Genomic DNA, 17346 nt, shown 5'->3' on the forward strand with positions numbered 1-17346 from the left:
TGGGCTGTGTAGAGAGATGCGCGCACTCTTTCTCGTTCAGTTGACTTTTTGTGGGCTATATGCGAACTCTATAATAATTGTAATAAATAATTATTTATAAGAATATTTTACCATGATATAGGCTATTTACATTGTTATTTCTGTTGTACTGCCTCAGGGTCTGAACTCTTGAGTGGAAAACGAACATTGGAGTGACAGTCAACGCCCCCCTCTCTCTCTCTCTCCCTGTGGTGATGCTGTGCGTAACGGTGTCTGAAGTGAACAAAACTCATCCTTATGCCAACCTCAGCCCTCACAGTGCAGGTTTTCGGTGTGTTCGCTACATCCTAAAGTGATGGAGAAGTTAATTGTTTTGCTCATCTGCTTACTTGACTGGATGGTGCTGATGGGAAGCAGCCAGGAGCAACATTTACGCGCCAGGGGACCATGGAGACAACGCTTCCAGTGGGAAAGTAACGGGCGCGTGTACAGTTTATTGAGCACGGGGACACAGTACCGCTCACCTGCACAGAGCAGAAAGCGCACACAGATGCTGCTGACCACCAATAGCAACCGCAACGTACCTGACTCTCTCAGATCCAGAGCCAGACTGGAGGCGCAGAATGAACAAATGGACACGTCTGTCCTGGGTCCTGATGCTGGCCAGTACATTCTCGCCTCTGGACAAACAGAATCACAGCAGACTACGAGAGGACATCAAGCGTCCTCAAGTTCAGTGCTGGAGTTCTCCGGCAGTGGAGTCCCGCGCGGAGGCCGCAGCACACCTGTTGAAGACACAGTTGTACAAACTACAGTCCTCACTGCCCAATCCACAGATAATGTGGTAAGACCAGAAAGTAATGGGCAGACAACACAGCCGAGTAGAGCGGAAACTCCAACCATACAGAGAGCACAACCTGTGCTCCGGGTGACCGCGGCGACCAACGTATCCCACACGCCACTGTCCGGTGACGCGGTGGAGATACATTTTCCCCGTTTGAGACTGGACACACCATCACGCACGGACGCAGGGCATCCACAAGATACACCAAATTCCCAAGACAGCAACTCAGTTTTCTATAATGCAAATCCACCAAACCGCAGAACCAGCCCCCCAGCGAGAAACCCCCCAGGGACTGGATATGGGACCAGATTCTTCCACAGCGGTTAGATTACATTTTGTTGGTACTATGTGCGATATCAGTATTTAACCTCTGGAAACATTTTGTCAGAAAGAGTTTTTTTTTTTCTTTCCAGGTTTACCTGATTTGGTTCCAGACCCGTACTACATTCAGTCATCCTCTTACATCCATAGAATGCAGATGTATGCTTTGCGCTGTGCAGCAGAGGAGAACTGCCTCTCTAGGTGCATTGAACTTTTAATGGTTTTTAATACAAAGTAATTTAGGATGCTGAGCCCAGTTTGCAGCTGAGTGACAGAGCAGCAGTGACCTCTTGTTTTTAGTCACTGGGCCAAAATGCAAAGGATTCCTGAGGTGAAAGCCAAACTCAAAAGGGTCACCTCCACCATAAATCTCTATTATGGCTATGACAGAGGTGGAATGTTTTTGTGTGCTGCAGAACATTGAGGTAAACATAGAAGACAAAAGTGAATTCCAGAAGCAGACTCATTTGTGTTTTCTTGAGATACTTTATCAGTAGGTCTACATACATTTTTCTTTTTTTTCCTCACCAGCTCTGCGTACCGGCCTGGTGTCAGTGACCTGGAGTACAGGGTCTTGTTGAGATTCCCACAACGTGTGAAGAACCAGGGAACTGCTGACTTCCTCCCACTGAGACCCAGACATGAGTGGGAATGGCACAGCTGTCACCAGTAAGTAATAAGGGTCTTTACCATTAAAAGATTATAAATTTACCTCCAACTATTGGTGCTTTTTAAGGCACTATCACAGCATGGAGGCTTTCAGTACATATGACCTCTTGGACGTCTCCACTGGGCTCAGAGTGGCCCAAGGACACAAGGCCAGTTTCTGTCTGGAGGATACCACATGTGACCCAGGAATACGGCGACGCTATGCATGCACCTCTCATACACAGGTATAACCCAGCTCAATATGACTCAATCAGGAATAACTATAATGAGCTTATACTTTTAGGGGCTTGGTCCAGGTTGTTATGACACTTATCATGCCAACATCGACTGCCAGTGGATTGACATAACTGATGTGCCCCCAGGAAACTACATTCTTAAGGTGTGAGATACTTTGCTTGTAAAAGTATATGTATTGAATTAAAGTATCTGCATTAAATTAATGCTATATTTGCATATAGGTGATGGTAAACCCCTCCCATCTGGTTGAAGAGTCAGACTTCTCCAACAACGTAGTCCAGTGTGAAGTGAGATACACAGGGAGCTATGTTCAGACCAGAAACTGCAGGATTACCCTGTAAGGCTCCAGTATTTGAATGAAAACAAAATATTGTGTATTGTAAGTTTATTTAGATGCCAGTAATTTGTTTTACAGAAGCTGATTGGTATGAAGATAGTGGCTGCATCAACACTAATGTTTTTAATATGGGTTATTTATGTTGAGCAATAATGTTTTAATTTATGCATACATTAATCAATGCAAGATTTATGTTTTGTATTCAGATCCAATGTGTTAATTATTTAATAATTTAAACTATGTTGTGTATTACATGAATAGTACAAACAAAGTATGATATTTGCAATGAGATTAGTAGGCTCATGATGTACTCCTGGCTTTAATGCTGTTGATCCCCATCACTATTTGTGAAGGTGCATTTCTAAAATACTGTTTGAATAACACATTACAACATCGGAACGGCAAGAAAAACAAGGTTCACAGTGTATCCTTGTCTCTCACATTATAGACGTGCAAAAACATTTATTCACCTGGAAATAAACCCATGTTCTGTTGGGAACTGAGAGACTTATGTGTCCTTGCTTTATTAAACACAGTGACTCATGAAAAATTCTAAATGGGATCTTTCTTGTTCTTTGTCTAATACAAGAGCAACCACTTCAGTTATGAACAGAATCAAAGTAAAAAGACAAGATGTTTGAGAATGACTAAAATAAACCTTTGGAATTGCCTAAGATAAAATAGCTACTTTTATAAACCAAAACACTGTTATAGGCTGAGGTAATGGAGAAGATGCCTTTTTTTCATCCTTACGTATAAGTAGACCTAACATCTCTCAGCCCCACTTGCTTGGACCGCAAACATTGTGGAAAACAGATGTGAATGAAACATGCCCAATAGTGTAATATACATCATATAGTTTCCACCAAAGACCATAGTGTGACTGCACTGTAATGTTGAAGTGTTTATATTTCTGTTAAACACTATTTTAGTTCATGAAGGCCCAGCTGCTGTTTGTTGCAGACTGAGCTCAGTGGCTACGGGACACAGTGGTCCTGCGGACAGTGGCGTGGAGGAGAGAAATTCCACAGATTCACAGACGGCCTGGAAAACCTGACGATGAGCTGCTGACATCAGCAGCACCAGAGCTACATCAGTCTTATCATGGGCAGAGCATCTGGCCCACTCCAGAGTTTGAGCCAAAAGGACTGAGAGCACACAGTTTGTTCTGCTGCAGACACAACTGCACAATTATTTCACATGGACCTGCTGCTGTTGGCCTTGTGCGGGGCACAATGCAGTATTATCATAATTTAAATTGCACTATTAGTCAAACAGATGTGTCAAGCATGCACATTGTTAGAAACTATGATAAAGATATGCTTCTACAACTCCACAAGTATCAATTAACATATTACCAAGATCAGAAACTGTAGTTTCCAAATTCATTCTTTGACCAGTTTAAGCATCAAGATCAGACTTTCTGGACTGACAGATCCCTAAGCATGTGGTGAAACTTCATTAGACTTTTGTGTCTTATGATTCAGTCCTTGTTTATCCAGCCAGGCCTGTGTACAGGAAAGACCTCGTTAATGTGGCGTGAGTGGAGGGGACTATTTTATGGAGTGCTCGACATCCGAACCTGTGGCTTATTTACCTAGGCAAGATGAGAGAGGCCATTAACTGGCTTTCCTGTTGGAAATAGAGTGGTATGTGCTTTATGGTGCTTGGACAGTTCCCTTGTGACCACTGTACAAGTATTCAAGAGGCAGGCTGCCCAAGTGGAAGACTGTCTGTAATCGTGTATTATTTTTGGGTAAAGAGGTGAGATTTGTCAACCCAAACTGACCTTGAGGAGAGTAACTGCTGAGGGAGAAGAGAGCAGACAGGTTGTTCAGCTAAAGCTTGTTTGGCTTGAATGTGCATATGGTTTTATAGGTTTCACACCCGAGTGTCAGCCATTTTACCAAACATCTGCCTACATGTCATGAGGAGGACATCTCAGCCCTAGACATACTGTATATAAACAGTAACAGACATAAGCAGACATGGAGACTGTTCAGTCTTCACATTAGGGTAAGTATTATGTCTGTTTTGCGTCATCAATGTCCAGTTGACAATAGGGTTAGTTCTAGAAAGGCCTCAAAATGAATATGCTATTGCCTTGCCTAAGATACAGAAGTAATCATGTTTATTATTAACCATATTTTGTGTCACAATTTATAATTAGACTAATTCTAGCTCCAGACCTTACGCAGGCAAGAGCATGCATAGATATTTTTGAAGTATGCAATGTTTTACTGCATCTTTGCTATGATAAAAAAAAAAACCCCAGCAACTTTGCCTAATAAAAAATCCTACATTTCTCTCACAGAAAGAAGTATTAGATTTCAACTGTATGCATGTTAAGCGACCCCGTGTGGTTATAATGGGTACTGTCTTAGAACAACAAAAGACGATATGAGCTTCGCCGTGATATTACTACCACCACATTTTAGGTTTAGCACACAAATATTAGTAAATAATGTGAATAAGGTGAGTGCTTCTGGTCAGAGTTCTTCCGCTTCATTAAAACAGTTTTTTCCTGCACTACCGTATTGGGGACGTCATATCTACGTGACAAAACACACCGGTGCTGCCGAGCTCTGCACAGTTTCGAGGCGGATCCAAAGGCGGCCACAAACATGTTTTGCACAGTCAATTTCTCATCTTTGGCGTTTATTTTTGTTTTAGTGCTCGCCACAACTGAAGCTTCTTCGGCGAAGACCAAGACGGTGGAATTTAACGTGAAACCCGGAGGGGTGGTACACACTTTCACAGAGGGAATTGTGAGTTTCTCTTTAACATTAATATTCTACCAAAATTGTTCTTGTTTGCCCAATAAAACAAACGCGTTTCTGTATGGGTGATCAATACATTTAACTTTTGTAGTGTCATATAACACCTTTTCTTGCCATTTCTACCACAAAATTGTAAAAACTACATTCCTCTGCTCAGTTTCAGTCGCATCATTATGACAGTTCAGCCTGTGAACGTCTGACACGTAGCTGCCAAGATGCCACAACTGCCCCATTCATTGGCAGAAAAAATAGGCTAATTTACTTTTTAATATTATTATATATTATTATCTACAGACTAAAAACGCAACGATATAGTCTACATACAGGAGATTTTAGTCTTAAATATGTCGAAATATGCTGTTTAATGCTTAATAATTGCAGTCACTCCCTTATTACAGGACAAATACGAATGTTCATTCACATATGCTGCACAAGGGGGAACCAATGAGGTGAGTCTCATTAGCACATCTACGTAAGGGACACTATTCCATTTTTTTTTTTTCTACAAACAGGACTGGTTGATGAGTGTTGGGCTCAGTGATGATGACATGCTATTTTCTTGCTCTTTGTGGAGGTGAGTGTTGTTAAAAGTTACCACACAGTCACATAAGCATATATTCATGCATCTTAAATGAATGCCAACATGAAATTGATTGTGCTCTTTAATCTATAACTTTGTTTAATTTCATCCAGGCCACAGGGAAAATCATACCTGTTTTTCACTCAGTTCAAAGCAGAACTGAAAGGAACCAAAATCAAATATGCCAATGCATATGTAAGTAATACTGAATACATTATCATTGTGCTTTGCTTTTGTAAATCTATCAATACAAGCTGGCCCAGTTATAGCACCCAAGTCCAATGAAACAGAACTAACTGATTCTGATATGTGCTTCTGATGAACTACACAATCTTAAGCATAGAAACTTTGTACGTTTGTCAGTTTTTGTGTAGAGATAAAAGAGTTGCTTCAAGAAATGTGAGGTGTCTGCATAAATGTCAGGAACTTTCAATTCTGATCTACATTTCTGCCAAACAAGCTAAACACAACATACGCTATAGGACGTTTGGAAGATTTTATTGCCCAGTTACTTTCCATTTCAAAGACACAATTCTTGATGTGTGACAGAAACGGGTCAGAGAGGGAACACAGGAAAACAAAAACAGCAGCACATCTAATGATACAGTTTGTTCACTCCACCACTGGGAGCCCTGTCACTGTGGCACATAAACAGCTTATGCATGCCACAAGCAATCAGCTGCAAGTATCAAGACAAATGTCCGCAGATGTGATCCACTGCCGTTATTTCATTTTTGACCAAAGATGGTGCTGTGTAGCTCTGGGCAAACAAGAATGTGAAAATTATCCCACTAGTATATGTTTGCAACATAGGCTACTACTGTCTACTATTGGTAGGCCTGTCACGATAACAAAATTTAAAATGAGGTATATTGCTGAAGTAATTCTAGATGATTAATGATAATATTGAAACCAAACTGTAAAGTGGAATTATCCCCAAAAATTATTTTAAATGTACAATATTGTTTAAATTGTACTGCAGTAAAAGAATAACAGAATGCTTAAGCAGTTAGTTTGTATCTATAATGAGTCATAGAAGTTCATAATTCAACCTTCTACAGCTCAAATCTTATCAGAGTTAAAAATAAATAAATAACCAAAATGTTCTCGCTAGTGCAAAGAAAAAGTACCCATGATAAATATTGACCCCTAAAATTAACTGTCCCATCTAACATGTATTGAATGATAAGTTGATATAGTAATTATTGTGACAGGCCTAACTATTCGTAGAACTTGCTGGCACTAACAAAATGGGTACTTTATTGATGCTTTTGGGAAAAAATATGAGTAAGGTAATTTCAGCAAACAAATTTATTTAATAGTTCATATTTTATTTAAAAAAACAAAATTATAAAGAGACTAAAGACTTCTTTTCTTTTTCATTTTTCATAAATTTCATAAATCACATCAGTTATGTAGGCACAGAGCATTTCAAGTAGCTGACCTTACAATCCTGAGAATCAAATTGACACACTTTTTCATAACATCTCTCAGGCGCTCCTTAGTTCTGGATGCTCCTATAGATCTATGTTCCTTATTGTAGGACATATTTGTTGAAAAGACACAGTTCTTCGGCTTGGATGTATGATGGTAAGTTAATGTCTAGACGTCTTCTAAGCTGTCTGAAGTGGTCATCTGCGGTGTAAATCACACCTCGACACGCCTCCTTCCCCAGCAAGGACAGAGCAGGCACTTTGTCATTAAACAGAGTATATTTCCTCTGGCTGCACTGGCTCTGGGCCCTGGAACGAAATGCGAACACACAGAAAATAACTTCAGTAAATGATGATGACAAAAATATGCCCTCATGCACAAACACACCTGCCACCCCCACACCAAATCTCCTTGACCTTGTCTCATCCTCCTACTTCAGCGGCCGTCTGTTGCTATGTCTCCTCCTGCTCTGCTTTGTCCTCTCCTCTCGCTACACTTGCTCTTTTTTGCCTTTATCATGGCAGCACTGTATTTTGTTACATAATTTCAATGTAGCAGAAACAGCATGTAATTAATCTCCAAATGAGCACAATGGCAAGTTTCTTTGTCCTTCTGACATAACATGATTTAAAGAGGTCTTTCTTAATTTTGTCTGTGAGGAGGTCTGATGTTGGTAGTTTCTGCAGTCTAGATTACATATCCTGAGATTTAAATAATCTACTAATATCATCATCATCCACACATGGTTACATTTATGTGAGTCCTACTTAGTTGTCCTCTCCCGCTCTACACCTGCTCTTCATAACTTCTGCTCTATGTGTCTAGTCACAGACAGGACACAGTGAGATGCTGCTGAAGCCAGAGGAGTTTACCATAGGTGACTCTACAGGTGAGGAACTATATTTACAACCGTTCAACTCCATCTGATGTCAATCACTCACAGACTCATGCTGCCTCCCTCTCCATGAGAGGTGCCACTTATTTGCCTCTTAAGCATATGCTCCAGCTGTGAGTGGGTTGCATTTGTCCCTGAAATATTTGTAGTTATTCTGTTTTCAGTTTTTGTTGTTTTTTCATAAATCCCTTATGTATGCTGGGTTAGTCAGTGATTAACAGGATTTGTCACATCACATAGCAGTTATTAACATTAAAACATTAATATTATGACTCCTGATTTGTGCAAACTTTACAGTAGAGGAGCTTAGTGTCACAAACCCAGACAATAATACAGATGTAATCCCGACTGAGATAACTCGTGCAGAAAGGCATTTGAGAATTTTACATCACAGTGGTGACAGCTTCACCAGCTATGTTGTAACACTCCACAAGGAGGAGCTGTCCAGTCATTGCTCATCTAGTCTTGATAACCTAACAAGTAGGGGAGTGCATTTGTGGTAAAATATGGTTGGCCATATACGAGGAGTAGGATGCTTTATCTAATACATGGCAATCTGTTACTGGAAATGGAGCAACTATAATTTACTAAATGATATTTTCACTTTTTGTAACATAGTAGCATAATAAAAATGTATAAATGACAATGGAGGACAATGGAGGACAATGGAGGACAATGGAGGACAATGGAGGATATTGCACATGTTGCGTGGTCCTCTGCTTAAGACTCATCTGGCTCCATATGTCTTCTCACTATTATTTTTGGAGCCAAACTGCACTGTGCAGGCTCGACCAAATCTGTGGCTGAAAAACTGCTGCTGCAGCAGCTTTGCAACAGGGTGACACTGACTGTTTTCAGGTGCTTTCCTCTACACTGCAGCCTTTATTTTGTTCCATACTAATTAACTTTCTTTCCTCTTGTTTCCAGTGACCCACACTGATGGAAAGTTCAGTGCTCAGCTCTCAAAGCTCACTGTGATTGGACAAATAGGACATGATGAGCTGTAACTGGTCAGGAGCCTGACTGTGCTTCAACTGCACGGGACCAGAGTTTGAGCCCTGTAGTGGATGAAGGACTCTGTGACTCTCCTGAGTGACACTTCAAAGAGACAGCGCTGTGAAATTCAGCTTTTATCATGGCAGCGCTGTATTTTGTTACATTAATTACATGCTCTTTCTACTACAATGGGTGTGTCTGCAAATGAGCACAGCTAGACATAAAACAGTTTTTTCTTTGTCCTTCTCTGATTTAAAACCTGTTTTTTCTCATTTTCATTGGGATTTAGTAAATATGTATTGTATAGAAGCCTGGCATGGGGGGTTTGTAGGGTATAGATTACATATTTAGAGTAGGCCAGGATTTATCCCATGGTTTGTAATCCTAAACAGAAAGTGAATAATAATCCCTAATATCATCAGCATACACACACACACACGGTTACATTTATGTCAGCCCTATTTTGTTCTGAGCTGCTATTAAGAAGAGCTCTTTCTTCCTTCTGTTTATCTGGATCTGCTCTACATAGCTCCTAAGCTTCACATATGATCTCAACAGGAACATTAATAACTTATTTTTATAAGATGAAGAAATACTCAATAATTACACCAAACCCAAGCAATCTAAATTCACGATAAAAAAGAATGATTAATTTATACCATAGCACGAAACCTGTGGAGCTCTATGTACTCTTGCTGCACATTTTAGATTCATAAATTCCTTTTTTTTACAAGTTTTTTCTGTTTGTAATACCTCTACAAATGCACTGTTTGAAGTTCAGCTAAAAATTCATTCAGAAGGAGTGGGTTTGCACTGACAGGCAGATGCCCTGAAGCTTTCATCCTGCAGAGCCACATGTGCAGATCAGCAGGGATATCGTCAAAGTTTCTGAAGTAGCTCATTATCACGGGTCCCTGTCCAGACACCGGGACTTTCTTATGTAAAGAACGACCTTTATCTCGCACCCATTGATCCAGCCTTAGATCCCCACCAGTGTCCAGAGAATGACTTCTGCCATTGATTTCAGATTGGAGGATTTAGGTGATTTGAAGTTGTTAGGTTAGCGACATGCAGTATGTACCTTGTTAGTCCAGGTGTGTGTCAGATGTGATCCTCTTGGGCTCAGAAAGTTCTCTGCTCAGCTGCTAGTCCCTTTGTCATCGGAAGGCCTCCATTTGTAGCACCAACAGGAAACCGCAGCTTGCAGAGGCTGACCCAGAATAGATGAAAAATACACATCAGTTACTAAGTTTGTACTGTTTATTTTCCTACTTCTTGAATTGATTCTGTATTAAATATGACAGGTGTTTCAATAAAGACAAAACAAGATCAATTCTGTATGTTTTTCTGTTAGCAACAAGACAAATTGTAAGGCACATTAAATATTCATGTGCTAAGACTGCTGCGGCCAAAACGAACTTGACACAAGCCTTTTTATGCTCCTTGCCACATCTGCCTAAAATACAAATCATTTTAGCCCTGACACTAATGTAAGCTGAATACAAGATGGTTTTCTTCACAGTAGGAGAATAGTTGGAATACAAATTGGACTTGATGCAAACTTAATTTTAAGAAAGCACTCCGTTGAAACACAATTCTTTTTGCATACCCAATTAACATACATTGTCCACATGTAATTGTTTCTGTGAGATAAAGAGCCTCTATTGTTTTGTCTTAATTTCAGGGAGGAAAGGGCTTTGCAGGGTGGATCTACTAAATCCACTCTCACATATGGGAATGTATAGACCACTGATCTATCTGGGCTTACCGAGATATAGTGCCAAGAGGGATTTATTCATCTAATGTTAAGCCAGGGGAAAATCTGTAATCTTGATTGTCCTTTAATTGGCATCAAGTTCAAAACACTGTGATGTAACAGGGTGACACATGTACCACAAGGGTAATATGGCCTTAAGCTGACAGAGAATATTACCAAATCAGACCTCTCTTGTGGTATTATGCAAAAATACCTGTTCTTTATCCGTCCCTGGTTTGCCCTGTTTACGTCTGTTCACACTGAAGCTGTTTACCTTTAATTTTATCCTCAACAAACATAATATTAATATTTCAAAGCACAGGTCTCAATTCAACCATCAAGCATTCAACAACTCTACAGTGTTTAAAGTCCTGTTTCCTCCAGTAATAACATGTGGTACTTTAAATGTGTGACAAGAAATTATCTAGGAGCTGTTCTTCAAAAGGTTCACATTGTCATTAGCATTTAATTGGAGAAATTCACCGTTTCAGACCCAACATTTTGCTACAGATTTGCAGCTGGAAATTGTAACGAGAACTGAGGACTGTGTGAACTGCTTCTGAAATTGCTTTGGTTGTAGTTCAAATTGAGAACATAATCACAGCTGATTTACAATGCATTTTACTACAATGAGCCTTTTGATATTTTTACTCTGTTATAACTAAGTATTGTTTACCCCATCCCACTGATTTAGAAGGGAACAGATGGAGGCTGTGGCCAGGTCAGTCAGGCCAGAGGCAGTAGAGGAGATGGGATTTCAGTAGGGGAAAAAAATCAGGTTGTTACTTATGTCCAGCTGCTCTTGCCCATGCCATAATGTGGACATTTTTCTATATATATTTTTTAAATTCAGTGACTCTTTTAAAGGGCATCACCACTCTTTGACAGCAATTATCCAACCCAGACAATGTGGCTGCTACATTTGAGTGTCCACTACACAACATATAAAAATAAATTTCATCTTTTGTCCTGTCATCTGGCAATAATTTGGATTCCCTTTATATCTCAGCTCATCTAATTAGTTTCTCCCTTTGCCCTTTAACTATGCAGAATGTGGGAGGGTGTTGGTAAATGAGCATCTGTATACTGACTCTTGTTACCAGTGCAATATCCTGACAGATGGTTTGGTTGGGGTGCACTTTATAGAGATTTGTGTAAAAATAAAGACATTACCAAAGTGCTTCTGTAACACTCACCCTAATAGTCATCTCCATCACCTTGGAAACATCAGCTCACCTGGGCAAGCCTAAACTCCAACGCATTCTATACTTGCAATATGGCCTCCTGGTTCCACTTGTCTCAAACCGTTGTTGAAAGTAGTCTTCTCTTCTCTGGGTAGGGAGGAGCTTTGCGAGGCTCCTTAGTTTTTTGTTGCTCATGAAGTCTATGGTGCGGATATGGGGGTGGTTTGCGTCCTCTTCGACCTTGCTGTCCTGCTTTAGGTTTAAGTGGGAGGGTCATATGATAGGCTCCCGGGATATGCCCCGCAGACAGTGCCCGCCGCTCCCTGTTGGGTTCTGGGACAGTGGGTGGTCGTGCGTTTGACACTAGAGAAGATGCGCCAGATGTGCGACTGCTCTGTGGGTTCAGGTGACATCCAGGTTTGATAGACGGGCTGAAGGGGGGTGGCGGTTTCAGATATGAGGGGGACTGGTGGTGGGACAAGGAGGACGAAGGAGCAGCAGATGGGGACTCAGGCTGGGACACGGGGCTGTTGGGATGCTGCAGGTTTACAGTCAGAGGGGACAGGCCTGGAGTGGGAGGGCGCACAGGGAGGGTCCTCTGAGGGGAGACAGGAGAGGTCATTGTTTGATGTAAGCTGTGTGTCTGCTCCGGTGGATGGATAAGTCTTTCTTTCCTGCACCCTGGCCGAAGTGTGTTGGTATGCTCTGAGTTTACAGGCAGCAGCAGGACACTGGGTGGAGACTGGCTCCTGCTTGTAGTCTGATTGTCTCTCCAAATGTCTGTGTTTTGTGCTGCCCCTGACGGTCTGTGAATGACACTTCCCACCGTCACTGCACTTGAACTGGAGCTGTTACTGCTGCTCTGAGTTTGAGCCTCCGGCGGCTCCTCCTCGTTCAGATCAATGGAGGACGTTAAATAGTCAATCTGCTGCACCACCTAGAAAACACATGCGATGAAAACAATTAGCTTGTGCACACACAGCTACAATCAAGGCTGATTATCATTAGTCATTCATGTTACTTACTATTTTGATGGCTCCTTACAAGGTGACATTTACATAATTATGCTTCTAATATGACAGGCTAAAACACTTGGCAGTTTGTGTATTTCTACTTTCTTTTGTTCCAGTAAATTGTTATTTAAGTAATCACTTATAATGTGGTGGCATGTAAAATTGGTTTAATGAAAGACCAAACCTTTCTGCATAAAATCATAATAATAATTTCTCTTTAATGTAAACTGGGAACATTTTGTCCAACTGCCTATTAACAGTATATGGACAAGATGGGTTGCTTTTTTGCGAAATGCACCAAATGAGCCTGCAGCAGAGTGCTTAAAACACCTACTTTCAAGCCAAAACACGGCAACTATAATGGGAAACGTGTAAGCTACATTTACGTGGGTGTTCTTTTCTTAAAGCATCTCTCTGGAGACAGAAAGAGAACACTGTACAATACATCTCACTGTTAGAGTACATCTAAAGACCTATTTAAATGTCTGCAGAGTCGGAGCCCAAGTGTATGCCCAACAATGCAAATAATTACACAGATGCATGTCAGAGAGGCATATTTACAATGATGAAGGGGGGAGAGGGGGGAAAATGACGCTGGGGAGAGTGTTTGACCTATCTCTCCACCTGCTCTGCGTGCTCTGATAAATCCTCTGCTGGAACATAAGAATTATTATTTTGTTCTCTATATTCAACAACATCCTTGCTGTTATCAATAGATGACCCTGTTTTCTTTCTTTCTTTTTTTTTAGATTGTAGATAGGGTTGTAGCTACTATCTATCAAGTCTAGTATGCTAAATGTGTATGGGTTTGTTTGTCTGGACAGGTGGTTCTTAAAAGCTGGTAAAGAAGTGATCCAAATGCTTGATGATGATGATAATACATTGCCAGCAAGGTTCCATGGTATAGCATTAAACTTACCTATTTTGCATCTATCAGTTACAGGTGTTTTTGTTGCTTGTTTTTGTTATCCTGAAAAAAAGGCGCCCCTATCAAGATATGATCTATAACTTGGCCCGTCTGGCATCACCTTCTTGTCTACATGACGATAGACAAGTTTAATACCATTCTTTGGAACATTTTAGGAAAATCAATAATATCTCCATAGATACAAGAAGGCGACAGATACTCCACCTGAAAAGTTAAATCAAACGTGCTTCTTTTAAATACCAGATGAGATAAAAGGAGAAGATGACCCTGTTGTATGTCAAGGGTGTCAATAAAGCCAACATTTTTTTGACCCTTTGTTGCAACTCGGCTGCACTTCAATACCGCAGTTATCCGTTTTGTTCTCGGGCCAAAAGTCCATGTGCAGTGTTTGATGTGTCAGAGTGCTTTAGCTAAACTTGGCTATTAAACACAAGTGAAGCTCCTACTTTATTCTCTAACTTTGCCAGGCTTTCAAGTTCTGTCCAAAATCTTTTAAAGGCAATCCTCTTTCACACCAGCGATTGGCTATTAATAACAGAATAGTAAAAAAGGACTTTGAACAAAATAGCTGTCCGAAATCTACTCTGGTGCCTTGTCTAACTTTGATCTGCCAACTCTTCCATAAAACGTTTTGATATTTTGTCTGGTTCATGGAGCCTATTTACACTCTCATCACTGTTTATGCCACGTTTGAGACCAGTGTGGGACTTTATGTGTTGCTTTTAGCGGATAAGGCTGGGATACTTAAATATAAATGGATTATGAAAAGGCCCGGGCTCTGATCCAGCTGTGCCCGAGTAGCATCTGTCCACAAGGAGTTAGTGATGAGAGGGGAAACCACACGGAGGCTGCGTAATGTCACTTTCCATCAGCTCAAAACACCATACCACTGAAGCAAAACCAGTTTCTCATTTAGTGACACCAAAAATTAACTAAAAAGAGACTTGTAAATGTTTGAAGAAGACTGTGGCAGATTTTTAAATGCTGACTTCTTCAAAAATTCTGCTGAGGGCACACATTTCTAGCCCACTTTGTTATCTTCAAATGCAAAAAGCCCTAAAGGTTTTTGAGCATAACACTTCTACCACAAGACTAAATTATATACAGAGTGAGGGTGGAAATGCCTTTTTTTTGGTTGAATAAGAGCACTGAATCATCACCTCTTTCATTTCTTGTTGGACGTCCCGCAGAGCTCCCAGAACATGCTCCAAATTGTCCATAACACGTTTGATCTGGTTTCGGACTGCCTTCCTTTTACTGTCACCCACATTGATGTTAATTCGTTCAGGTTGAAACCACGACTGCTCAAAGTTTGTGATGCGCTCTGAGCTAGGTCGCGGTTTCCTTGGTCCTCGGAGTGTTTTGGTGCAGCCTGGACCCCTTTGGGCAACCTGGGTGGAGAAGAGGACACCGTTAAGGGCCCGGTCAAGCTGTGTGTCCCTCAAAGATGTTAAATCTCTGTGGCTTTGGGAGTTTCTGGTGTGCTGGTGGATGAAACTGAAGCTGGAGGTGAATTGGTGCCTCTTTAGGATGCTTTGGGTATCTGGGCCGACCCAACTGGCAGAATGGAGATCTCTTTGGCGGAAGCTACGGCTGGAATAGTCCCAGACCTTCTCCTTGTTGTCCACAAGCAAACCAACAACAGGGGGTGTACTTTTGGACTCCTCTGGTAGCACTGGTGGGGCAACTACTAATGGGCCATACCTTCTCAGCGTAGTGCAACTCTGGTCACTCTGAGATGGTACCACATTTTGGGGGCTGCGTTTTGTTTCAACATGGTTATCCTGGACCAAACTCTTTTCCAGTTCAGAAGCAATGCTCACTTCTGGATCTAGCTCTGGAGACTGGGTCCATCGGGCAGGACTGTCCTCTCTCTGCTTCCCAGACAGAATGTGATGCCCCCTGAGGACCACTGGCAGCACACGGGCCACCCCATTGCACCCCTTCTTCTCCTTATCTTTGCCCTGAATAGAGAAGAAACCTTTGAGGTTGTTGCGGTTTTCAGATCCAGATTTGACTGTTCCGTTGAGGTTGCTGTCATGGTTCTGGTGGCTTTTCAAACTATTGCGCAGCCATGGTAAGAAGTGGGAGCCGTGTGTCTTGAAGCCCTTGTGCTCCGCGGACCCCCTGCTGTCAGAAAACATACTGATAGATGGCAGCCTGGTTCCTCCTCCTCCATGTAGCTTCACCTTTTAACGTATACTCCAGCCTCGCTCCTTTGACTACTCCAAAAGTTTTTCTTTCCCCATTAGCATCCTGTTACTGGTGAAGTGAGTACGGTGGTCCCTCCCTAGATGAGTCCTTATGTTGCAGACCATGTACACTCCACAGTAAATCCTTTTAAACAGCGCCCGATGTGAAGATGTCTTGCCTGTGCTAGCCTGGGTCTTTCTGACTGTGCGTACAGAGGAGGCTTCTTTCTCTCTCTTTCTCTCCTCTGCACTGCGCTGCCTCTCCTCCTACTCTCTCACTGCTCTCATTCCCTCATATTCCTCCCCATTTCTGCCGTGTCCTGCACTCGTCCTTTCTGTCCCTTTATTGTCCCATTTGTTTGCAGCTCTGTTTCCTGCTCTATCCTCCCTCTAAACCGCCTCTATATGCCAGCTCAACTTCAATCAAATCATGTGTGTTAATAATCCCAATGTATAGCCACGTGATCGGCCCTGCCTCCAACTGATTACTCCTTTCCCCGGCTCAGCCCCTCACAATTAAATGCTGCTTAGAGAGCAGAGGGCTCTAAAGGAGTGGGGCGGATGGCAGCGCACTTAATTGTGACCTACAGCTTCAGAGATCAGCGGTAGTTTGACAGCAACTACAAGCTGCCCAGCTCCAAACAACAGGCTGCCTGTGGTAGAGCTCTCTTATTGTGACTGTCAGCAAATGTGTCACGTTTTGTCCCAGTGGCATTTCTTGTTTTATTTTCTGCACCATATCCAACATCCATTTGTTCCAATTATGTAGGGACAGCTGCTATTTTCAGGTTACACATTCAAATTTAAATTCTTGCCTGTGTGGATTAGATTTCTTCAGGCTGACAAGCCAAAAGATGCCTCCTAGGTTCCTTTTTCACTTAACTGCGGCTGTACGGGCCCCTCCCTCGCTCACACTAGTGAAATGAAAGGAAGATGCCACAGCTCTACAAAAGCCCTGACAGTGTGCTGTCACTCAGAGCACAGATCCTCAAAGCATCTGTCATTCTGTTAGTCAGCATGCCAATTTATTCCTCTGGTATTGAGCGTAAATGGACTTCATTCACTGACATGTCTGACTACACAGGTACAAGGCACACAGCAAGTCTGTGTAATGTCAGCTCCACGACTGCTGTCATTCTTAATGATCGTCTGGATAAAGAAACAATAAGGAGTCAGAGTCAGAGCTCCTCCTGTTAATCCT

General features: G+C 41.7%; 3 protein-coding genes across 4 annotated transcripts; 2 read left to right on the forward strand and 1 right to left on the reverse strand.

The window, feature by feature from the left end:
- The first annotated feature begins 292 nt into the window (after positions 1 to 292).
- Positions 293 to 2533, forward strand: loxl5a (lysyl oxidase-like 5a). Of its 2 annotated transcripts, none has more exons than XM_033964817.2 (7): positions 293 to 1145; positions 1237 to 1345; positions 1676 to 1813; positions 1881 to 2037; positions 2097 to 2192; positions 2272 to 2387; positions 2466 to 2533. In XM_033964817.2, exons 1-7 carry the CDS (start codon positions 335 to 337, stop codon positions 2470 to 2472), a joined length of 1434 nt encoding a protein of 477 aa, XP_033820708.2. In that variant the 5' UTR covers positions 293 to 334; the 3' UTR covers positions 2473 to 2533. The 2 variants fall into 2 exon arrangements, with proteins under 2 accessions (XP_033820708.2, XP_055077232.1); XM_055221257.1 differs by having other exon boundaries at positions 1908 to 2037.
- Positions 2534 to 4932: 2399 nt separating this feature from the next.
- Positions 4933 to 10160, forward strand: mydgf (myeloid-derived growth factor). The gene is made up of 6 exons (XM_033964822.2): positions 4933 to 5155; positions 5566 to 5616; positions 5680 to 5741; positions 5861 to 5942; positions 8007 to 8070; positions 9004 to 10160. Exons 1-6 carry the CDS (start codon positions 5012 to 5014, stop codon positions 9081 to 9083), a joined length of 483 nt encoding a protein of 160 aa, XP_033820713.1. The 5' UTR covers positions 4933 to 5011; the 3' UTR covers positions 9084 to 10160.
- A 38-nt stretch (positions 10161 to 10198) lies between these two features.
- LOC117369565 (uncharacterized) lies at positions 10199 to 16375 on the reverse strand. Its single transcript, XM_033964816.2, has 3 exons — positions 15114 to 16375; positions 12025 to 12949; positions 10199 to 10282 (listed from the first exon to the last, which is right to left on the reverse strand). The coding sequence occupies exons 1-2, from the start codon at positions 16095 to 16097 to the stop codon at positions 12128 to 12130; spliced, it is 1806 nt and encodes a 601-aa protein (XP_033820707.1). The 5' UTR covers positions 16098 to 16375; the 3' UTR covers positions 10199 to 10282; positions 12025 to 12127.
- Positions 16376 to 17346: the final 971 nt, after the last annotated feature.

The sequence above is a fragment of the Periophthalmus magnuspinnatus genome, chromosome 4, assembly GCF_009829125.3.
Source record: "Periophthalmus magnuspinnatus isolate fPerMag1 chromosome 4, fPerMag1.2.pri, whole genome shotgun sequence".
Lineage (NCBI taxonomy): Eukaryota > Metazoa > Chordata > Actinopteri > Gobiiformes > Gobiidae > Periophthalmus > Periophthalmus magnuspinnatus.